The sequence below is a fragment of the Jaculus jaculus genome, chromosome 5 (genome assembly GCF_020740685.1).
Source record: "Jaculus jaculus isolate mJacJac1 chromosome 5, mJacJac1.mat.Y.cur, whole genome shotgun sequence".
In the NCBI taxonomy this organism is placed as follows: domain Eukaryota; kingdom Metazoa; phylum Chordata; class Mammalia; order Rodentia; family Dipodidae; genus Jaculus; species Jaculus jaculus.
Window position 1 is genome coordinate 42,041,339 of NC_059106.1, and position 25,149 is coordinate 42,066,487.

Below are 25,149 nucleotides of genomic sequence, written 5' to 3' on the forward strand. Positions count from 1 at the left end.
GAGCTACACATATAAAACTCCCAGAAGAAAGCATGAGAAGATGTTTAGACCTTGGACTAAATCATACCTTCGTTAAGATACTAAAAGAGCTAGTTATATATAGAGAGAAAATTGATAGCCTGGACTCCATCACAATTGAAACATCTTTTCAAAGAAATCATTAAGAAAAAGACAACACTGGGCTGGAGAGATGGCTTAGCAGTTTAGGTGCTCACTTGCAAAGCCTGAGGACCCATGTTCTACTCCCCAGATCCCATGTAAGCCAGATGCACAAGGTGATGTATGCACAAGGTTGTACATGCACATGCATGTGGAGTTCATTTACAGTGGCTACATACCCCGCTATGTCAATTCTCTCGCGCCTCTCTCTCTCTCTCATAAAAAGGCCAGTCTGTTGGGCTTGCCTCAAAAAAGGAAAAAAGGAAAGAGAACATAATTGATGGGCTGGGAGAAAGTATCTGATCAACCTTTCCTTTGAGGGTAACCAGGATGGAGATGGCACTTCCCGTTGCTCTCCGTCTGTGCTCCTGCCAGCAGCTGGAGGATCCCCCTTTATGGAGACCCCCACCCAGGCAAAAAAAACCCGGGGTTTGTGGCTCTGATGCTAGAATGAATTCTAGGATGAGCTGGTTGGTGAAGCAAAGTTGGAAACTTTATTCAGAAGTAGAAAAAAAGATGCACCAGGAAAAGGGAGAAGCACACCCGATAAACCAAGTGTGGACTTCTCCAGGGTTACAGTCCCAAGGGGAAGAATAAGAGGGTGGGTACAACTCCTCAAAGGAGGGTCCTGCTTCATGTCTTTGTATCATGCTGTATCCTTGAAGGTTGCTAGGAAGCCACCTGTCTCTCTCTCTCTCTCTCTCTAACATTGTTTAAAGAATGTAACTTGTAACAGGTTAAAAGTTGAATGACTCTTTGTAAACACAGTTTATGGTGGGAACTGTCCCAGCTCTAGGATTGAAAGAGAAGTACTAACGATTCAAGGTATTATTTCGGTGGGTCATTGGCCTGCATCAGATGTGTTTGAAGTCTGAAGTCCTGTCTTCCCTCACCAGTACAAGCAGATCAGAACTCAGAAACAGAGCCTGTGCCCCCTCCCGAGTCATTACGCCTTTCCCTATCTTTCCATCCAGCCTCCCTTCCATCTAGCTTCTATGTAAAGAGCTCTTATAGCTCACAACTCAGAAGATAAGGCATTCAATTGAAAACAGGCTAAAGATTCAAATAGACATTTACCAAAGAAATTATATGAATAGCTAATAAGAACATGAAAAGAGGCTTAGCATCATTAGTCATTAGGGAAAAGTAAATGAAAACCACCACATGCCTGCTAGGGTGGCTACAATCCAAATGCCAGACGGAGCCAACTGCTGAGGAGGACAGAGAAGCCAGACCTCGTGTCTTACCTCTGAGAACGTGAACACTCCAGTGAGCTCAGCCACTCCGGAAATCAGCCTAGCACTGATTTCCATATAATCCAATGTGACCATCTTTCACATGTTGTTGCTGACTTTTGAAATATGGGTAGGAGAGTTTTCTTCACGTTCAGGTTATAGAGGCATCTACCTATATAGTTTTATTTATTACAGGGAGACTTGCTGGCCCACACAGAAATAATGCAGCTGTGTAGAGGGATAGCCCTGAACGCATCCTTTTCTAGCACCTATCTAGTGATCCCAATATCGTTTTATTTGCAAGTGTGTAGTATATGTGGTGTGCTGTGTGTATGTATAGTGTAGGGACTGTAGTATGTAGGTATGTATGTATATATTCATGCATGCATGTATGTATAGTATAACGTGTGTGTGTGTGTGTGTGTGTGTGTGTGTGTGTGTGTGTGCAGATGCTCATGCTCTGTGGGCACATGTGTGAAAGACAAAGCAGAACCTTGGGTTTCCTCCTCTGTGCTGTTCTGTGTTGTTTGCCTGAGACAGAGTCTCTCAGTGCACCTGGAGCTGCTGTTTATTCAGAATGGCTGACCAGTGAGTTCCCATGATTCTCTTGTCTCTACTCCTCACAGAACCGGGGTCACAGGCATGCCTAGTTCTTTACGTAGGTGCTGGGGATCAAACTCAGGCCCTCTCGGGTCCTCATGTTTGTGTGGCAAGCTCTCTTACCTACAGAGCCATCTTTCCAGCCCCCGATGTCACTTATTAAAAAGTCACTCCCTTCCCCCACTGATATGAGATACCTCTATTGTGCATATTAAATTTGTATACATAAAATTTTCTTTGCTTTCAATTTCTCTATAGTATATTAGGGTCTTCCATTATTCAACCTCTCTCTCTATCTAGCAATCCATCCATCAGCACAGCCACCTACTCATCTATTAACAGCATATACATGTATATACATGTAAACACATACATACACATATATAGGACATATATATGTGTATATTGGTCTATCATTCCTGTCGTTCATTTACCTATCATCTGTCTGTTATAATTTGTAGCAACTTTCCGCTGATCACTGTTGTGCTGAGTATGGCTGAATTTTTCTAGCTCCCATTTGAGTCACCCCATCTCCCTGCCTTTGCACTACTTCCACAGGGGCCTCACGAGCTTCTTTGAGGCTTTCTTAAACTGTCAGCCTTGGTTCAGCTTCTCCCAGGAGGAGATCCTCAAGGGAGGCTTTGTGTGCCAGCAGTTGTCCCAAAGTTGACCCTAGGAAGCACCCGTGAGGGAGTGTGGAAGTGAAAGAGGGAAAGTAGGAGTGTCAATAAAAGGCCTTTTCTTCTTCAGCAGTTCATTGCCATGGGCAACTACCAAGGGGAGATCTGAGAAATCAGATAGAATACCCGAGCGCCCCTATCACCGGAGGGAAAGCTTCCGATGGCCCCAGAGTTACTCCAGCCACATCTCAATAGGATAAGCTTATCCACCCACCCAATCTCCATCCCTTTGGTGAGGGCGCTTCCAGGGCGCTACTGATCTCACCCAGGGGAGCAGACTGGCTGGGGGACAGTCTGTGCTCAACACGAGTTTTGGGCTGCTCGGGAGCCGAATGCTCAGTGTCCCCCATCAGACACTGCAGCTCTAAGGTTGTTCATCTGCTGGGAATGCTGACAAGGCCTGTTCCATGGGGTTGGGGTGTAGATGGGAAGTACTCAGATGACATAGATACGTGTGTAGATGTTGAACTGCATGTCATGTGCTCTGAGTTACCAGGACTCAGGGGGGTGACACTGGTAGGTTACGGGGCCCCAGGCCTCCTCCGTGTCCTGCTCTTCCTGTGTGCAGCTCCCTTTTTGCTCCTCTGCTCCTCTCGTGACTGCACTAAACCACCTTAGGTGGTTAAGGAGTGCACAGCAGCCCCTCTGGGTCAGCCCTCCCTGGCCCCACCTCACTCCTCTCCGGAGCCCACCTCACTGCTCCCGCCCTCTTTCCAGGGTCCCTTCCCACTGGCTCAGACGTGTGTGATTGCATCTGGGACCTCTCTGACTTTGTCCTGTGGGTACATGGACCCCTCTTGAGCAGGTTGATTTCCCCCTTGTCACTCTTAGGACTCACGGCTGTGGTGAGGGCCTCCCTGTCACACAGAGCAGAGGCAAACTGAAGCAGGATCCGAATAGTGGGTTGCACCCTGTTAGGCTTCTCATTATTGCAAATTCAAATGAGGACTCCCTTCATGAAGACCATTTTAGTTGAACACTTAGGTTCCCTTTCGGCTTGTGTCCTGCCTTGAGTGTCACGTGACTTGGTCACTTCAAGAACGTCAGAGGGCATTTACCAGGTGACGATGGGTCTCCTTGGGTGGGTGCAGTTGAAATTCTGATTGTGACCATGACAGTATCTGGGAGAGTCCCCTTTATCTGGGAACCACTTACAGTTTGGAGGCAATTGGTGCTGAGTGCAGTGGCCATCTTCAGACAGGTCAAGGGGTAGAGCAAGATGCAGGTCATGTCTTGGTCTGGAGGAGCTGGGTTGGATTCGTATGAAGTGGTTTTTCTTTGACCAGGGGTGTCCCCACAATACTCCTATGTGCCATAATGTCTCCTGTGAGAGAACAAGGCATGTGTAGAGCTTGTCGGTTTGTCCCAGCATATTCCCTTGCTGTTTTCCTGAGGCAGGGCTCCAGCACGGCACCTTCTGTGGGATGCGGCAGGAACTCGGGGAGCTCAAGGCTCTCTGAGGGTACATGTGAGTACCCGGAGCAGCTGGGGCCCAGGGAGGCAAGCATGGTCCCCTTAGTGAGCCCACATGCCATTTAGAGATGGAAATGAACTGTATGGGTTTCAGCGCAGACTTGTAAGGGCAGACAGGTACCATCAGGTGACAGCGTTGTGACAAGTGAGTGGATTGTTTTAGTTGGCGCAGGCTGAGGGAGGAAACCAGCATTGACGCAATCCAATTGCACCCTGATCGCAGAACAATGAAGTATAGGGAGGCGCTGCGAAAGTCTATCATTTCCCACGGAATTGCTGTTTAGGCTTTGCACTGCTGCTGAGTGACACAGTCGGGCTGGGTGGGAACTGCAATTAGCTGCGCTCACCCTGGAGATTTTAATTATTTTTTTTTCTTTTAGACAGACAGTGGAATATCAAGCCATCAATAGCCAATGTTCAGTGCCCAATTGTGAAATGGCCTCATTGTCCAAAGGAAGAAAGGAAAGCTAGAGGCAGAGGCTGTGCCCCAGCTGCAGGAAGAAGGCCCAAGTACCTTCTCCCTTCCTCAACTATAGCAGAGAAACCGACTTGCCAGGCTGCATCTAACCCACTTCCTCTGCCTCCTGGGTGTGGGGTGCGAGTGAGCTGAGGTGCCGCGGGTCCTTTTGTGCCTGGTGGTCAGGTGCCCAGTGGCAGTGCGCTGACTTCAGCACCATATCCACCTGCTGCCACTTTATTCCAGATGTGGTTTGCCACAGCACCTGCCTGCGGCTGACGGGGTCCTTGACCCTGTCTCTCCTTAGAATCCCCCACTCCAAATATGTGACTACTCCATTTCCAGATATGCACACAATGATCCTCTGTTCTTGGTGTCTGAAGCGGGCTTCCTCTTTGGAAAATTTAAGGTTCTTTTGATTTGGGCTTTTTCAACATTACAAGAATGACCATTCTACCCTTCACATTTGGCAAGCTAGCAGCCATTTTCCTAAACTACAGTGCCGTGGACTGAATAAATGAGGGAACCTGGCATTATCTAAGACCTCTGACAGCTGAAGCCCAAATGGGAAGGATTCAAGCACTTAGCTTGCTGGAGGAGGACCGCGGCGCTCTTCCGTATGTAGCAGTCATCTAAATGCAGGCCATGAATCAAGTACAGTTGGTGACGTCGGGCAGGACTTCCATTGGTCTGTTCCTATCGTAGTCATCTAGCGGCTGCATTAAACTTATTTATTTCCTAATGCCATGTGATGGATTAAAAGATGCGTAGAAAAATCCTTCTATAAGAGATAAGATATTGCAGGCTGCCAACACCCCTGGCTTATGTTTTGCCTTCTCTCTGTGTTTTGCTTACTTCCCAGCATAGGGCTTGAGGACCCCCATGTCGTAGATCCCGATTAGTTTGTGGATATTATGAAGGGGATGTTTTTTAAGCTGATCATTGACACATTTAATTCATTAGGTACCAAATCCACAGGCAAATTTTGGCTGGCCATAAAACACGGTTAATCCAGGGAGCTGCAATAAAAGGTGAAAAATTATGTTCTGGCAAATGTGGAATATTGCTTTTCTGTAGAGACTTTTACTGGTGTATGATATCTTTCCTCATAATTTTTTTTTTCTCTTCTGTTTGTTTCTCTTGGTAACTTAACCATTTGTTGTTTGCAGACCACAGAATGGCTCCATGATACTCTACAACCGGAAGAAAGTGAAATACAGGAAAGATGGGTATTGCTGGAAAAAGAGGAAAGATGGGAAAACGACCCGAGAGGACCACATGAAACTCAAAGTCCAGGGAGTCGAGGTAAAGAGCAGAGATGGCTCTCTTTTCCCCAGGCGTCACCTCGAGGCTGCCATGAAAAAACGGGATTGCTTACAGTAATCTGATGTCATTCACCTCTGTCCAAGGAAGTTTTGTTTGCCAAGTCCCTGGTGTTTGCTTTGGCTTTTTCTGCTTTCTTATCCAATTGCATCTCTTCCATTTCGGGTGGAACTAGGTGTACCGAGGGCCCTCCTGGGAAGTCCCTGGTGTGGGGATGGGGATTGGCAAGGCGCCTGCAGATTGCTTTATTGTGTTATTCCAGGAAGTGCTTGGGATAAGGGTGGAGTGCAGGTGTTGGGAAGAGGAACCTTCCTCTCAGGGAACTCTGGCCCGCTACCTGGCGGTACCCCTCAGAGCAGGGCACTCCTCCCTTCCCTGAATAATCTCCCATCATCTCCCGCGGTTATTTCAGTGGAGGTTAAATAGCAAGAGGTGGGGTGACTGGGTGACTGTGGTGCTTGCAGGGCTGGGGTAGAGAGGCGTCTTCAGGGATGGCTTGGGATGTTGGGCAAACTCAGGTTTGGGGCCCCTGGATGTTGTTTGACTTCCTTGCTGTGGTTTGACTCTCAACCATGGGCAGCCCTGGAGAAATGCCCTCACTCCTGAGGGCCTGGACCAGGCGTCTCCATGAGATCTTCTGGTTAGCCACCTCCCCTCCTCCGTGTCCACTCCTCACCACTGCTTCTGGAGGACTGTGTTGGGCCTGGAATCAAGAAGTGGCTTGTGACCCCTGCATTTCAGAGTGGTCACAGAGTGTCCTAGCTGTAGGTGTGCTGAATGTCTAGTATGCCTCCTATCCCAGGGGTAGTGAGGACCATAAGACCTTTTGAGTTCTATGGGTAACCCTACCAGAGACTTTTTTTTTGTGACACACTTTGTCATAGTGATTTTTTTCCTGTATTAATCATGCGTTTTTACGGCTGCCAAAAATAGCATCAAATGGCTTTATTATATTACCCCATGGAGAGAGATAACTTTTGTTTTATGTGCATGTGGTTTTTTATACACCAATAAGAATGCTTTATGATGATGAAGGAAGAAAAGCCCCGATAAGAGAAATTCCAGTTCCCGGTATTCTCCTGTGCTCAGTGTTTGCACAGTGTGGTTTAATTGACTGCATGGAACATTAAAATGCAGATTACCCAAACGTGCTACCCACCTCTAGGACTTCACTCAGTGATCATGCAAACACATCAGCCACTCTTGCAGGGAGCCTGGCGAGGTGGGGCTTGCTCTCTGGGGGTAGAACCCTGACCTCGCACAATGGAGAGGCCAGGTAGAAAGTGAGGGAAAGCATAAGTGGGGCCCAAGAGGGAGGAGGCTGTTCAGATCCGGACTCAGACAGCCTGCAGGGATTCACGCTCATCCGCAGCAAGCAGTCCCCGTGCCCGGAAGCCTCTGGTATATTTCATCTTTAGTAATACGTAAATCAGGAGCTTGTGGTTGTAAGTAACAGCAGGGTGGAATTCGTCCTCAGCAGCAGCTCAGAAGCCCAGGGAAAAAAAAAAAAAGAGCCACAGTGTTCATTTTCTTCCCTCATGTTATAAATTAGAATTGTCACTGAGTGGAATCAGAATGATTTATGACTATTTTTAGGCCATATTTATGTTTGGAATTATTTGTGGCTTTCACACTTGCTGACTACAGCCTGGCCTCCTCTCAGAATGCGGAGCAGGGGGCCACATGCAGGCAGGGAAAAGGTTTCTATGGCCTGCTGAGCATGAGTAGTCCTATGGGCAGAAAGAGTGGGAGGCTGGCTTGGGCAATCCTTAGTGGGTGACTGTACTGGGTGCTTGGAGAAAGAGGCCACCTATGGCTGTGTCTCATATGACAGCTTTGCCTTTCCCATGGTTCTTGGGGAATCATCCCTCTGAGCCAGGCAGCAAATACAGACTGTATGTCTGTCTGCAGCAAAAGCAACAGCCATGTCCACTGCCCATGTGCATGCGCATGCAGGTGGGTTTTGGAGATAGCCACATCTGCATACAAAAGTCATCAACAGTGCAAAGAGAGAGGGTAGAAGGCGGAGCTGGTGGGATAAATATCCCTGGAGGCTTAGAGTGGATCCCAGTAATCACAGCTACTTCCTAAGTGAGGTGGGATAAGAACCTTATTCTTAAAGTTGGAGACAATTGTTTGCCTATCAAAAACTTACATGATGCTTACAGTTTGCCTTTCCCACTTAATAACACGGGCTGAGCTATGTCTAGGCTGTTATGTAGACCCCTTTTAACAGGTCTGTACTATTCCTCTGCATAAAGGCTGACTATTCCCCTTGACTTTCTGAAGCCCTTCCAGATATCTCTCATTACAATGAATGCTTCAGTGAGCATCCTGACGTGTGTCTTCTTGTGCACGTAAGCAGTCTGAACCAGGAGTTGCTGGGTGTGAGCATTTTTAGTTTTGCTAGACACTGCCAAATTGTTCCTTAGTGAATGTACTAATTACATGCCCACCAGCACTGGAAATTGCTATGCCCCCCCCATATTCTGTCACACTGACCCATGGAAGATGGTACCCTGCCCAATTTGAATTAGTATCTTTCTTACTTTTTCCTGGGGATTGGCTCCTTCCTTTTGAGGTAAATGCCTTTATACAGGTATAGAATTTTAAATAGCACAGAGCAAGGACTTTCGTGGTAATATCAGACCCCACACGTCATCAGTGGTGTGGTATGGATGAAATCAGTGTGTGGAAAACACATTGGAGCTTTACACTGGGTGGAAGAACGTTCACAGTTTGGACTTTGCTTCCTCCCTCAGTGGCTTGAATCAGGCAGGTCCAAGACTAGCACCTATAGCCTGCAGGCCCCAGCCTGCCACTCTCCTGCCTGGTTGTAGGGCATGGTTTTAGAACCAGAATCTTCTCACACCTGAACTGGCATCCTCTGTTCAAGGGCATGATAAAGACATCTGGTCTACCATTTAACATACCATTTGCTATAAGCCTTCCCTCAGGCCAGGAAAACTTCCAGCCTGTTTGAGGAAGCCTCAGCAGTCTGGCTCTTTTGTTCTCAGAGGCTGGGGCCTTAGCACACATTGATTTTCTCAGCTGGGCACAGACAGAGTGGGGGCAGCCACTTTCGAAGCTGATGAGCTGTTAGGTCGGTGATCAGCCATCTAGCTTAAGAGCCAAGGAGAGACCAGCTCAATAAGGCTTCCGGCAATGACAGAGGTTGGCAGAAGAAAAAGGAAGGAGATTGAGATGCCAGCGTATAGCGAGCTGAGATCTCAGCAGGCCTGAAGTGGGTCCTGCCCCCATGCTGACTCCCGCTAGCCTACGTCATGTTGTACAGGAAGGGCTTGGGCTGGGGTGGGAGGATCTAAGACCCAAGAGTAGGCTCTGAAACTTGCCATCCTCTGGGACTGCCACTGCCATGGGTATACTCACCTGGGGATGCCAGCCACCAGCTGAAGGGTCACACTGGAGAGTTCCTTCCAAATTCGTGGCCCTCTTCTCTGGCCCCAGAAGCTGGAAGGTGATGTGTCCTGTGTCTAATATTCATCTCTTTCTCTTAAGGGTACAGGGCTGTCTCAAGATCCAGGCCAGCAATCAGCTCCCCTCCTCTCCATTCCTTTGCTGCTGGGTCCCCAAAGAGACAGGAGGCACACCCTTAGAATAGGGAGAGTCACAGGTTTATGAATCTTCTATGCAGTAGACGTATTGTTTGCCTCCTCTGGTCCTCATCAAAACATCCACATGAAACACATATTATCCCCATTTCGTACATGGGCTGGTGTTATCCCGTAATCAGGTGGAAGACCTAGGACTAGAGCTTAAGGATGTGTGGGTCCTGAGTTTACACAGTTGTTCTGGCATTCAAGTGGGATCTTTTAGGGTCAGCTCAGCCCCTGCTATTCAGTGTGCATATATCATTCATCAGCCACTTGCTGGGTGCTTTCTACCCACCAGCATCATGACAGACACCAAGAGATACAGGTATGCAAAGCATGCTTAATCTCCAGGCTTATTGGAAGATGAAAAATTAGGTATCAACTTGCATGGAGGAGTTTGAGGCAATGCTAGACCTGCAAGTCACTGTGTGGAACACGTAGGAGGGTTCTGAAGGCAGACCTGGCCTTGAGGAAATAGCATAGATGGAAATGAATAGATTATGTTGAGCATCAGCCAGATGACAAGCAGGAGCTGGAAATATCAGCGAGCCATGACAAAGTCTGTTGAAAAATAGTTCATGTGACTTTCCCCAATAGGTAACCTGAATGGTGGTGGTATGTTAGCATTTCTATGTCCAGAAAAGATATTTGCCTCCAAGTGACTGGGTTCTCTGCTCTGATCTTGCCACAGACAGCCTGCCTTTGATATCAGTGGAAGGGTCTAGTATGGGCACTGTTGGGGCAGTGGTTGCCTGGATCTAGCATTGCTTCCTGCAGAGCCCATTTTGTGGTGGAACCATTCTCAGGTAGACATGCCAGTCTATCACCTCTGACTATCATTTGCAGATGTGAAAATCTTGCTGACCCGTTTTTTGCTCCCTGAAAAGAATACAGTGTCTCTGACTTCTCCATTAACCACCTTAAAGCTGGAAGCCGGGCATTAGTGCAGTGGTGACAGTAATGAGGTTATGTTTTGGGACTTGGCCTCATTAGAGTGATGTTCTTTATTTGGGCACTTAGACCACATATTAAAACAAAAAGGACCTCTTTTGAAAGTAGGAATGATATTATAGTTGCTGCATTAGAAATTAACAGGGCATGAAATAACTGCCTGCCTCGGGGCAGCGTCAGATCATCTCAGCTCTGCTCACAGCCCTGAGATAAATAGGTATCTTGCTTGCAGCTGATGGGAAGTATTTTCAATAGCCAGCCACCAACATGTCTGGTGCCCAAATCAAGTTTGGGTAACAGCAACGAATAGATAAGGAGGGAAATGGCCAGTGAGATGGCTGAGTGGCAGAGGCTCTCAGAGGGGCCAGTGGCCCTCCTGTGCGTTTTAGAGGACAGACTTTTCACTTTCAGTGACCAGTCCATTGTTGATTTGTTTCCCGCATTCTTCCTCAGATTCACAGTGTCCTCAGTCTTACCTTGTCTCTTGTCATAGCTTAGCTTTTCCAAGGTCCTGCCCCAACCTTCTCCAGCCAGAGGGAACTATTTCCTTTCCCCATTTCCCTAGCACTGCCCCCATGTCTTTTTAATATTATTTTTGGTGTGTGTGTATTGTATGTGTGCATGCCTGCACACATGTGGTATATATACACGTGTGTGCCAGTGTATATGCTTTGTGCACATGCATGTAGGGGCCAGAGGAGGACATCAGGTGTCCTCTGTTGCTTCCACCTGATTTCCTTGAGATCAAGTTTCTCACTGAACCTTGAGTTTGCCGTTTGGCCTGTGAGCCTGAGATCCTCCTGTCTCCTGCTGAAAAAGTAGCTCATGTAACTTTCCCCAGCAGGTGACCAGAATGGTGGTGGCATGTTAGCATTTTTATGTGTGTGCTGGGGATCAAACTCAGGTCCTAATGCTTGCACAGAAAATGTTCTTATCTGCTGAGCCATCTCCCCAACCGACAGTGCCTTTTCTTCCAGAAATGTTTACTTTGACTTTGTCTCAGCTGCCCAGTGTGACAGATATGGGCATTAGCCTCTTTGGGTGCTAGAGAGCATGTGCTTGTGGGTGACACTGTTGAGAGCATTAAGTGCAGTGCATACAGAGAAAAATAAAAGAACCGTACTTGAACACTGGTAGAAAAAAGTCAGTTGCTTCAGTATGGTATGATAGTTGTTCAAATGACCAGCTTATCAATGAGGATTTTAAAGTGCCCACTGACCTTGATCATCCTGCTCCAAAGGTTTGGCTCTGAGCAGCTAGATCTAATGTGTGTCTGAACCACACTGCCCGAATTTCATGCGCCCTGGTGATACAATGTGGCAGATATTTTATTCCCACTGCTCACATAGCTAGGGCTTGGGCCTGGGTGTTGGATTTCAGACCTGGGACTCTATCCCATCTCTTCATGCTGTGATGTCTAGTGGAGAAAGCTGGTTTGCTCAGCAGCACCCAGGGACTCACCCTGAGCTCTCTGCACTTTGGGCAGCCTTGTGCTAGTATTGTAATGAGTTCAAACTGAGCTTTCTGTTGCCTGGATGTATTGTGGTGGGATGCATTCAGTTTAAATCCAGTCTTTCCTTAGCTTCTGACTGCTTACCATCCCTGCTGTCGCATAGCTGCACAACTCATACAATTAAAATTGCACGAGGAATAGCATTAGTCTAGCCATGTTTAGATATTCTGTTGAGCTCACAGGCCTGGCGAGGAGGTGGTGTCTTCGTCTGCTCCCACTGCTATAACAAAATACCGAAGACTGAGCAGGTTATGAAATAGACATGGTTTCTCACAGTTCTGGGGGTTGGATGTCCCAACTCGAGGTGCAGGCAATCTAGGTGTCAGGTGGGTTCCGGGTGGTACTTTCTCATAGTGGCCTCACGTGGTGGAAGAGATAGAGCAGCTCTCTGGGGTCCTATTTATAAGGCTCTGCACTCATGATCTAATCATCTGCCAAAGGGCCCACCTCCCCGAACTGTCACACAGGGGGTAAGCTTCCAACATGAGTAGGGGGTGAACATAGTCACTTTACAGCCCTTTAAAGCCCCTTTCACTCAGTTCGGTAGCCACGGCAACCATGCTAAGATGTCACTTGTTGAGCTTTGGCTAAGTGTCTGTGCCCCTCATTATATGTGCACCATGTCATTCAGTTTGGTGGTAATGTCCCTATTGGGTAGGTTCTGCTGCAGTCCTCATTCTTTAATGTACATTCAAGGTACTTAGGAATATTTAAATTAGGGATATAAAGGCAATGGGGTGATCTGTCAGGTTCTAAAGGTACACATGAATTAAATCACTCTCATCTCCCATGAAAACTGAAACAAAACTTTAAATCACATTGCTATTAAGCTTCCTTTACAGTAAAGAATAAGACTAAGCAATGCAGGAGCATAAAACTTGAAATTCTGAGCTTGGGAGCCGTGTATGTATTGGTGAGTGCCTGGGCTGTTAGCTGCCATCCGCATTTCAGCCAGGGACTGGAAGAAGTTTCAGCAAGTCCTTTGCTGTCCACTTAAAACTTCAGTGGCTGGATTGGCTCACAAATATCCAGAGCACCCTGCACAGCCCCTTAGTCTGACCTAACCCATGCTCTTTTAGAGTTGTCTGCCCCAATATGAAAGCCTGCTTCCCCCTGTCCAGAAGTGGGAGCCTCTAGGCTTCCAGCATGCACTCATTGTAGCGGGGAGGGTCTGTCTGGGCTCTCCCTTTGCAGGGGAAAGGGAGAACCAGATGCCCAGTTAAGTGGTCAGATAAACAATGGATACATGCTACTTTAATTAAAGTACATTCTAAACATTGCAAGGGACATATTTATAGTAAAACAGTATCCACCTGAACTCACATTGCACTGGGTCATGTATTTTACCTGACAGCCATCCCACGATGTGTACCATTTCCTTTGAATATTTGCAGAGATGACTAGTCTGTTTGGGGTGCTGGTTCCACTGAAGACACGGGTGCTGGCTTCCTCTGCTTTCTGTGGCAAGCCCTTAAATGCCCAGCCCTGGGCTTCTGGCACCCGGGTGATACCCTTCAGAGAATATAGGCCATGACCCTGGCCACTGAGAACAGCTTGTTGGTAAAACTCATCCCAGGAATACTTTGAAGCAAATGTGATCCTCATTTCTGTCCTCCTATCTGTGCTGTGATGAGATGTAAAATATTTTGTAATGTCCCCTTTTCTTGACAAGCTTAGTAAGCAAAATATTCCCTGATAGAGGCAAAATAGCAGAATATCAACTTGATAGGCCAAACTTGAGTTTAATTATTACTGAAGCAGTCCTTTATCATCATTGTAGATTTGTCTGTGGCTATGAGCAGCAAGTTTGGCACAGTAAGTGACAAGAACACAAATCCTTGAATGTCACTATTGAACATGCTAAGACCCCTTCTCTGTGTGGACCTTGACATACAGATCTCAGAGCAAGGGCCACCCAAGGGCTTGTAACTGCCCATCACAGCCTCACCAAGCAGTGGGACATCATATGACTGTGATACATATTTGTCTCCTTGGCAAACCACCAGATATGGTTGCTTGTTGGGTGAAAAATATCTTGGGGCTGGAGAGGTGGCTTAGCGATTAAGAAGTTGGCCTGCAAAGCCAAACGATCTCGGCTTGATTCCCCATGACCCACATAAGCCAGATGCACAACGTGGTGCATGCATCTGGAGTTTGTTTACAGTGTCTGGAGGCCTTGGCACGTCTATTCTCTCTCTCTCTCAAATAAACAAATAAAACTAAGATATATTTTAAAAAAAAAGAATATCTCTGGCCTTCCCTTGATTGAATGGTAAAAACGTGCTTCTCTGTATCTTTTCATTCACTAGCATTGCTACTCAAAGTAACTCCCATCCTAGGGCCCTTGTCCCCGCAAGGTGCCTGTCTACTGTGGGTACAAGTCTCCAGTTTGCCTAAGGGGAGTTCGTCCTGGTGCATTTGAGTAGGTAGAGAGGAGGAAGAGAGTCTTCACAGGCATCAGACCACATGGCTGTCTCTGAATATTTCCCGCTGCAACCAAAGCCACAGGAAAAACAGAAGTGTGGGTGGAGGCTTTGAGGCCCTCTGTGGCAGTGGGGAGAGGAATGCTGCACAAGGAATGAGGCGCGGCAGCCATCCATTCTGCTGTCCATCCAGGTTGAGGTTGTTATGGTGGCGCTGGCCCTGGTCCCTGAGTTCGGGTTGTGTGCTCCTTGGCTAAGCCAGGGTGGTAGAAAGAGGATGATTTCATGAAAGAGGCTTTCCCTCCAGACATGTGATGCCCTTCTGCTCCCCTTTTCCTATCTCTCATCCAACCCCACCACTCTCCTAGGGAAGACTAATGCCTCCATGATATGCTTAAAGTCTCATATCCCACTCTGGATCAACCTGTGGTTTATCTCAGTGTTCACATTGTGCCTTGCCCCTTACAGGTAGATCATAGATCACAAGGTCTGTGTCACCCAAGAGTCTAGTAGATTCACAGCATGTCTGCCCACCATTCCCCATGGTAAGAGTGTCTGCAATAGTAGATCCCCATGAAATTCACATGCCCCTTGATTTGGGAAGTACCCCTACATTCCAAAGCATGTTGTTTTTAAAGTTTTGTCCTGTCTTAAGAAAAACGATAAGAAGATCAGAAGGTCTGACTTGACTCCTGACACCTTTCAAAATTTTCCAGCTGGGATCAGGGAGATTGCTCTGTGGTTAAAAGTTCTTGCTGTGAACCTAAGGGCTTGAGAGGGCTCAAGCCCACCTGAGTTTGATTCCTCAGGACTTATGTAAATGGCTAGTAGGCATGGCTATGCACATCAGTAATCCAATCTTGCCCTTCGGAAGGGCAGAGGCCAGAGAATTTCTGGGGCTCACAGACAAACAAAAAACAAAAAACACATCTACACATTGAGAGAGACGCTCCACATTGTCCACTGGCTCATGTGCAAATACATGTGCATACATCTCTCTCTCTCTCTTTCATACACACACACACGCGCACACACACACACACACCTGCAGCTGAATTCCCTGATTAGTGGGCTATTGCAGTGAGAAGACGAGAACTGGTGCTGACCGCACACGTCCACAGCCTTCTGTGTCTAGTGACGCAGCCCTGTCCTGCTATCCCCAGCTCTGAACAGGAACCCTGCATATGTATTGACCATGGTAGCCAGCATGCGTGTGGCATAGCACTTTGAACGCATTTGCTACTCAAACTGTTTTTTTTCCCCACCAAAGGAATGAGTAAATTTTGGATCAATGGAAGTCTTCTGTAAAGGTCCAGACAGAAAATACTTTGGGCTCTGTGACCACATGGTCCATCAGAACAATTCAGCTTTGCAGTTACAACATGAAAGCAGCTACAAATGACACTGAAGGGATGTTGTGGCCAATAAAACTTTATTAATCAAGACAGGCTGGATTTGGGGCATGGGTGTCATTTGCCTACCCCTCTTTTGGATCGTGGCAGCAGCTTCTCCTAGGGTCTGCAAGGGCTGACCGGAGTGCGTGTGGGGGACAATCAAGGGCTTGCCACAGACCCTTCAAGGATCTGAGTCTGAGCCCTGGTGTGCCCTTGCACTCAAGCTTGCAGCCTGACCCGGGTGCACTGTTCTTGTTCATCCTCATTTCTGCAGCTGGTTAATGTCTAGTTGGAGAGGTTGGGGATCTTCAATTCCTGTACGTCTAGTGGCAGAAAGCCCACTTGACATAGGCTTATTTATCTCATCCTAGGCTGTTACCAGCCTGAGAATATTACCCAATGCCCCTTGGAAAGGGCACTTTGAAAGTACAAGCTGGGATGTGTCTTGTTTCTCCCTGTGGTGCAGGGCACCACCACACAGCATCCCAGGAGCTCCAGGCCAGTCTCAGTGATGAGCTCTGGGCTCCCTGGACATCAGGATCAGCTGAGCCACCAAAGTGTGGGTCTGCAGAAATTAGGTGGGTTCAAGAACCAGTCCATCCCAGAGACAGAAAGATGAACCCAACTCATGTTCAGCCTGACATGCTTGACATAAGCCTGCCGTGTCAGATGCAGCACAGCCTCCATGAACAGTGACCGCGGGGAGGCACACATGTAATCTGTCCTTGCTTAAGTACTCACATGACAGCGTGAGGAAACAGCCGAAGTTCCTTTCATCTCTGCTGCCACAGTTTACGTGGCTTTTTGATGGATGTGAGAGGTAGACATTTATTACAAAACTGTAAGAAACGTCGACTCTTCATGAATTGATTATTTAGAATCTATTTTATTAAATATTCTAGGTGGCGTGTGACAAAACCGAACCTCTGAGGGTTTGAAGCTTGGTGATTCATGCATCCTTGGCGGTGATAAGGAAATCAAAGATTGGCTCTGCCATTTCAGAGGAAGAATATGGATTATTATTAGATCTGGAATGGGCCTCTCGAGAAACTTCCTTAAGGGAACACACGTATCAATAATTTCTTCTCTGTGCGAGACGCCTAATGCTTTACTTGTGGGAACATAAATCCCATGGCAAGTGGCTGTGGGTTCTTCCCTTTGGTTCCTTACATCTTCCAGTCAGAACCAATGACTTTTTAATTCATGCATGTGTATATGTGGTACATATGTCTATGATATGTGTGTACCATGACGTGTGTATAAAAGTCAAGGGACAACCTTGGGGTGTTGGTCTTTGCCTTCTACCTTGCTTTAGATAAGGCCTCTCTTATTAGATTAGATGGCCCACGAGCTTCAGGATTCTTCTAACTCTGCCTCCCATTCCCATAGTCATGTTGGGGTTACAAATATGTGCGCCACTTTTGTGTCTGGCTTTATGTGATCGTTGGAATCTAAACTCTGGTCGGCAGACTTGCAGAGCAAGCCCCTTTACCGGCTGCGCGTCTCGCCAGCCTGATGATGATTTTCTCAACTTCCGTGGCTATGTTGTGTTCGCAAATACTTAATCCCTGTGCATTTGTCCCCCTCTCTCCTTTTGTCATGTGTGTTAATGCGTGTCCGTGTTCATGTGGAGGGCACACATGTGGAGGCCAGAGGACAACCTTAGGCACCATCCTCAGGAACATAGTCCACCCCCTTTGAGAGAGTCTCTCATTGGTCCATGGCTCACCAATTACGGCAAGCAAGCTCCGGGGGTACTCTGTTTCTGCCTCCCCAATGCTGGGCTTATAGGCATACGCTGCCATGCCTAGCACTTATGCGGGTTCTAGGGATCAAACCCAGGTCCTCATGCTTGTGAGGCAAGCACTTACCGACTGAGCGTCTCCCCAGCCTTCCCTTCCTTTCTAACTTACAAGCCTTCTAGCTTCCCAGAAGCTCTGCCCAGGCTTGTCCTTCAGGTCTGCTGGTTCATGTGGAGATGAGGAGTGTGTGTGTGTGTGTGTGCTCTCTTTTGCTTGAAATGTCATGAGACATTCATTCACTTCTCCAAGGACCCTGTGAGCAAAGTTGGCAGCGCGGCAGGACTCCCAAAGCCAAGTCTCATCTCCAGACGGTGGGCTGGAGCACCCTGTTCATTGGTCTTGGGGCTCTGCCCATCCTCAGCTCACATGGAGCCAGAAGTTAGCATTCAGCTACTGATGACAGAATGATGTTGACTGTCCAGCCCATAATCTCAGGGTAGATGACCTTCCAGGTGGGATGTTTAGCCATGGGTCACAGGAACATACACACTTTGATAGCTGAGGTTTGAAATATCCCATGGTTTCTTTTTCTTTCCCAAATACCAAACAGATGTTCCATACTGTAATCTTTTCCTTAGGAGAGAATGGGAAACTAACCTGGGAAACCCAAGACTTCTTATCTCCCCTAAGACCTTCTTACTATCCAGGCACCTGCTGCTAAAATGAAAGATGATTCTTACACGAAGTGTGGTGCCCCATTCTGATGTCCTCAACCCTCTCATTCTGTTATGTGGAATTAGACCTGTCAAAATAATCCCATGTGAAGCAGGGTTTCCCCCAACAGCACAACCCAAACCGCTCAGCAGCTGTTTCTTCCAAACAGAACCTGCTGGCTTCTCCCCCCAAAAAAGTGGGTCTTGTTGCTGATCTTAAGTTCTTTAAAAAAATATTTTATTTATTTATTTACTTCTTTATGAGAGAGAAAGAGACAGATAGAGAGAAAGAGAGAATGGGCATGCTAGGGCCTCTAGCCATTGCATATGAACTCAAAATACATGTGCCCACTTGTGCATCTGGCTTATGTGGGTCCTGGGGAATTGAACCCGGGTCCTTGGGCTTTCACAGGCAAATGCCATAACTGCTAAGCCATTTCCCCAACCTCCTTAAATTCTCTAAATGTCATGAGTGGTTGACAGAGCCTTAGGTGACAGCCTCCACCCAAAGGTAAGTCCAGGAAAGCACTCAATTTCCGAGAGTCCAGAGTGCTCCCCATTGCACCACTGAACCCTTTGCTTCATTTCTCTTTGGTCAGCAGGACTGCTTTTTGTCGTTCAGTTCTCACTTGTCTCTACTTCCCATCGAGGTCGGGACGGGGGACAAGCCATTTCATGGGGACTTGCTTCCTTGCTGTGCCCTGCCACTACTTGGCATAGGAGGGCCTGATTTACAGAGAGACTGGGTGCACGTTCGGAGGGCTGGCACCCCTTGAGCTTCTGGTACCTGATGGAGGGTGTGGTTGCCACCTGTGAAGGAGCAGGGACAGGTTGGTGGGAGTCCCCGAGGACTCATTTTGGAACTGATCTCATTCGCCTTTTCCTAGAAGGCAGTTATGTAACTGTATTGAAGCAGCTTCCTTCACAAATTAATGAATACTTTCAGACACAAGACTCAATGTTTGGAAACGCAATGAAACACAGTATTTTGGCCGTATTTTTTTTTTTTTTTCCTTTTCACAACACCTGGCAATAAAATTCTCAGGCTAAATACCAGATGAGTGTGTGTTTCGCTATGTATAGCAGCTCTGTCTATAACTTTTTTTAAGCCCTCCAGATGGAAGCACGGTCTAAATGTAGAGAGGCTGAGAAGAGGAAATGAAAATAAATGCACTAAGAAATAAAGAATCTGTTTTTTATACTTTCTTTTGCAAATAGTGTTTGCAATGACATATTGTGAATGGACTGAATTATAACAAAACCAGAAATGAAACAGAGCTTGGGGGTAGGAAGAGCAATTGTTACACTTACTTTAACTGATATAGTGCCGAGCCACGCTTTTTACACTCAATTAGTTTGCACATTGTGTTGGACACAGACCAGAATGTAGAACATTTTTGGGGTTTTGTTTTTACATGATTAAGGGAGATGAGATAAAATAAATTCAGTAAATTACCCTCCATTCATTTTCCATCTGAGATGTTTGTGTTATGTTTATGTTTTTTTTATTTTTATTTTTTTTTCTCACCCCTGAGAGGAAGGAGCCTTGCACCTCAGGGTGGAGGGCAGGGGCAAACAGAGGTTTCAACCTCTGTTCCCAGATGAGACGGTCCTCCCAAAGATGAATAGATTTCCAATCAAGTTCCTCCTTCTACATCAGGGCTTTCTTTTGCCACATACACAAGGTGACGAGTCAGCTGCTTGTGTTGGGGGGGGTTGTTGTATTTTGTGCTTTACCCATCAGAAAAGGGGAGCACACGTGACAGAGGCCCACAGACGTCAGCTTGCATTTAGGTGGCAAGCACATTTTCAAGGCTGTGTATGTCAGGATCCTTGTTTAATTTATTTTGCTTCATTATCTTTCTTGCATTCTTAATGTTCCTAATATGGCGAAGTTAAGAACTACAGTGTGTGACTGTGGAGTGCTCATTTAGATGTGAGGGGTGTGCAGGCGGCTGCTGTGAGCCAGGGGTGGGAGAGCTAGAGATCGTCTGTCCAGCCAGGTGTGACCTCCAGGAAGGGGCAGGTCTTCACTGCGGATGATGCAGAGGAGTGCCTCTCAAACTTCCATGGGCAGACAGGTCCCTGGACACTTGGAATTGGTAGGGATGGGGACAGAGGATGCCACATTCATAGCAAGTAGCCAGGCCAGACCAAAGATGAAGGTCTCATGGGTTCTCCTTTGAGTCCTGAGGACAGAAAGGCATGAGGGAGGGAAAATGACATCCGTGGTGTTCCGCTGCTGAAAATAACCAACACCTGCCTCTGTGCCTTGCCCACAATGCTAATGTCTGCATTTTCTTCCTGCCATGGTAGGTATGGTTGAAGTCCTGGTCAGATGCCTGTCCTTGAAAGAGATCACATCCCCATTTTCATAGCAGAAGGAAAGCTGGCCACCCTGGGTGGTGCACACTCACTGATTCTGTGTTTGATATTCCAAACTACAAACACTAATCAGAAAACAATAGGAGAAACCTGTTAGGTATAATATCCAATTATAATTATTTTTTAACTCCAAAAAGCACATCAAATAAATAATGCAGTTTATGTTACTACCAGAAAACTCAGCAGCATTAGTTAATTTACATAAATTATACAACTCATTATCTTTGTTTATAAAAAGCCATCCTAATGTTTTGGCTTATGGATGTTTTGAAAAACGGGGAATATCCCAGATTTCAGTTCAGTCTCGCTTTTCTGTCCCTCACAGCCACTATTTTATTCATTTACAGAAAAAGCATCTGTCAGGTGGGCCCCTTAGGAGTGCTGCCCAGTTCTCATGATGAATGGGATGCCTCATGTTCACCTTTTGTTTATGAAAAAGGCAAATTAAACCCGAGTGGATGAGTCCAGGCAGCAGGCAGAAGCTCAGAGCCGCAGACACTCCTCCTCCGTGACTGCGGCAGCGGCGCGCTGACAAGGGGCTTCAGGAACTAAAGGGCAGGGGTTCCCCAGCCTCCTTGCTTCTTCTGCCATGGAAGGGCTTAGGGAGGCTGAGGTGAGGTATTGGGGCGCCTCCACATGACACATCACGTGTGACTGCTGAGTGCTTGAAACATGACTCGTCCGAACCGTGACACGTTATAACTACAGAATCCACACTTAGCATGAAAAAGGCTGTGTTAAATAACCCATACATATCTTAATTGATCACATGTTGAAATATATTGACGACATAAAGCTTATTTTTGCAGGTATTTGTACACATGTGTGTGTGGGGGGAATGCATGTGTGTGGAGGAAGTAAACATGCACATGTATGTGGAAGCCACAGGTTGACACTGGTTGTCTTCTTCAGTCAACCTCCACTGTAGTTATTTGTTTATTTTTGGGACAGGGTCCCACTGAAGCCAGAGCTTACTAATTCAGCTAGATGCGCTAGCCAGCAGGTCCTGAGGCTCCTCCTGTCTCTGTCTCCCTAGTACTGGGATTGCAGGTGTGTGCAACTACAGGCAGCTTTTACGTTACAAACGTAGGTCCTCATGCGTGAGCGGCAAACATCTTATCCACTGAGCCATCTCTAAATCCCTCCTCCCATAAAACATTTTAAAAAATTCTCCTCCTCCTCCTCCTTTACCTTTCTTCTGCCACCAGAACATTGTGGACATGGTTGTGTCATCTGCTGGGACACACTGGACTGGCTAATAAGGAAGCTGGAGGACCACACTGCTTTGCAGCATGCCTGTGATTGAGATGTGGATTCTCGTTCCTCTCCCAACCCTGAAGCAGGCTCTGCTTGGTAATCAGAAACTTAGGATGCTGTGTAGTATAAAAGGAAGGTCTTGTTTGACGGCTTGGCTAGAGATTTGAAGGGCACACAAGAGAACAACATGATATAAGAAAATTGAGCTCTTTTCCCTTGACAGCGCTTGGCTGTTGCATTCAGCTAAAATATTAAAGACTTTGCTTGTGGATGGAGGAGCCCAGCTCCCAGGTTGTTTTAGAAGGAAATGGGCAAATGTGGAATTCTCCATTACATCTGCAGATCCAGTAGAATGGTAGGAATAGGCCTGCTGGAGGCCACTCTGTGAGCTGCTGGCCTCAGGGAGGAGAAGAAGCAGTGGTTTCAGTTATGTGCAAACCTGTGCTGGGCTATATACCAGGGTTTCTGGACTCTGGACATGAGCGTGTTCAGGGGTAACAAACTCAGTGCTGGCAGAGCTGGCTGGGGAATGGGGTAGGGGCACAAGTGATAGCATAGTCTAGCCTGGGACCCTCAGCTTTGTCTTCTTACCACTTAACATATTAGACAGTAAGCTGTCTGTCATTGCTCAGTGGATAATCAATTATTTAATTCTTTCATCCATCCATTTACTAAAAGAAATGTGACTTGAAGCCCACAGTAAGTTGGCTACTTTGCTAAGCATTGAGGGTATGATGATGTCCACAACCTGCATGCTTTCTGTCCTCTTGTTCTTTACCCAGTGGGTTTAGTGGTAGGTGTGGGCACAGACAGAAGAGGAAAGCAGTAAGTCCCTCAGGACACTGGGACAGGCTGGAGGACAGTACCCAAAGCCCATGTTCAGAGATTGAGTGTTCCAAGGCCTTCAGCTGCTGCAAATAAACTCCAGATGCATGTGCCACCTTGTGCATCTGGCTTATGTGGGTCCCGGGGAATCAAATCTGGGTTCTTTGGCTTTGAAGGCAAATGCCTTAACTGCTAAGTCATCTTTCCAGCACAATTCTGTTAGGTATTTAATCACAGTGAGGAGAAAAGTAACTATCATCAAGACATAAGGCACTGTGAGCTCACTCATAGAAGTGGGAGTTTTTCAGCTTCCAGCCTGTGTGATGGAATGTTAATGAGAACGTAAGTATCTGGTAGGAACACCAAGAAGGATCAGATACTTGTAAGAGGGCTAGCCTTGCCCTGGAGCAGACTGGTTTAGTAAGCATAGCAACAAACCTCAGAGGAGCAGGCCAATCCGCAAGTCATGCAAGTGCCTGACAAAGCAACATTTAGCATTCTTCAAAGTAAGATAACATAGCCCACACTCAGCAATCCATTATTCACAATTTCCTGAACTAAATAAAATTTATTAAGCATGAGACAAACATGAAAATGTGACCTAATATGGGAGAGAAATCAGTCTATCAGTCTGTAAAAGCCAAATACCACAGACATGGAACTCAAAGACGAGTACTTTGAAACAACCAATTGAAGTATCCTCAGTATGTGTTATGTTCGTATTGCAATCAACTACTTAAAGGAAAAGATGAACAAATAAGGCAAGAGCTGATTAGAACTTCTAGAAATGGCAGAGAGAATACCTAAAGTGAAACTTTCACCAGATGAATTATCTACGGATATATTCCAAATGACCACAAACTCAGTCATCTACAACAACATATCTCATAGTTGCTGCTCAGAAATCAGGCATGGCTTAGAGGATTCCTCTGGATCTGGTATGCCCAGAGGCTGAAACCAAGGTGGAGACCGGGAATGAGGTCTTATCTGAAGATTCATCTAAGGAGGCTCTTCTGCTAAGCTGTTTCCTAGATGTAGGACCAGGATCTTCAATGATTATCTGGGCATTAGCCACAGGCCACCTTCCCCTCCTCTCTGTATAGACCTCTCCACCAGTCTTCATCAAAGTATACAAGCCAAAGAGAATACAGTTTTCTAGTAAAACAGAAGTCATAGTTTTTTACAACCTAATCAAGCACAGATGTGATCCTGTTTTCTTAGATATGTCTGATTAACTAAAAGCAGCCACTGCTATGCCCACAATCAATAGAGGAAGACTACAGGAGTTAGATTTTAGTGAGGCCATCTTCAGTCCGGCTGTCACAATGGGTTTATAGCAGATTAGACACAGTATAAATAAGGGATCAGTTAACATGAATATGAAGCCACAAGAGTTACTCAAACTAAATGTCCAATAGGAGTGGGAATAGCAGAGTCTCAGTGAGACACAAGTGATAACCATGGGGGGGACATCTTGAAGAGTAGTGGGGTGTAGTGTCACATGCCTATAATCCAACAACTCAGAAGGCTGAAGCAGGTGGGTCATAAATCTCAGGCCAGCCTGGGTGACAGAGTGAGACCCTGTGTCAATAGCACAATAACAACAAAACATTTTGAAGAAATATTTGTCAAGGTTCCCCCCTCACACACCCAAATTTGATGGGTCTATAAAGTTACAGATCCTAGATAGTCAACGAACCTGAACACAAAGTGGAAGAAATACAAAGAAAAGAACATCAAGAAATAAAACTGAGTAGCTGAAAGCAAACAAAAAAGAGTAAATCTTTTAATCCGAGAGAAAGATACAGCATAAAAATAAGAGGTACCACTTATTTCTGCCTCAAACATGGCAAAGTAGAAAGCAGTGTAGCATCTTTAAATTGTGAAGAGGAGGAGAAAAAAAAAAACCTTCAACCTAAATTCTATCTTCGGTGAACATGCTTTTTAAGAATGAAACTAAGACAGTTTTAGAAAAAAAGCTAGGAGAATTTATTGCTGGCAGGCAAATACCACAAGATATATTAAGGGAAACTTCTCAAATTGAAAGAAAATGTTCCTAACTGAAAATTCATATTTATACAATGGAATGAGGAGCATCTGAAGTGATAAGCATATGGGTTGATGGAAGATACCTTCTTTTTTAGTTTAAATTCTTTTCTTTTTAATATAATTGGCCAAGACTCATAGGAAAAATATCATTTTTAATGTCTGTAACAAGAAAGGAGAAAGTAATTTCAAACAATAGCCCAACCTTCCACCACAGGAAATTGGAAAAAATAAAAGTAAATGAAACCCAAAATGATGAAGGCATTATGGGCCAGATGTTTCTGTCTATCTCCATTCCCAGTTCTTTCTTTTTTCATTTTTTAAAAAATTTATTTTATTTTTATTTGTGAGTGACAGAC

The 25,149-nt window shown here is 46.2% G+C and overlaps 1 protein-coding gene across 12 annotated transcripts in view; it reads left to right on the top strand.

Annotated features, from left to right (window-relative positions):
• The window catches only part of Camta1 (calmodulin binding transcription activator 1), a 933,671-nt gene that overhangs the window by 472,334 nt on the left and 436,188 nt on the right, over positions 1 to 25,149 (top strand). For all 12 annotated transcript variants that reach the window (XM_045148752.1, XM_045148751.1, XM_045148756.1 and 9 more), the window contains one exon: positions 5,774 to 5,909. In XM_045148752.1, the coding sequence (XP_045004687.1) occupies positions 5,774 to 5,909 (136 nt within the window). The remainder of the gene's footprint in view (positions 1 to 5,773; positions 5,910 to 25,149) is intronic.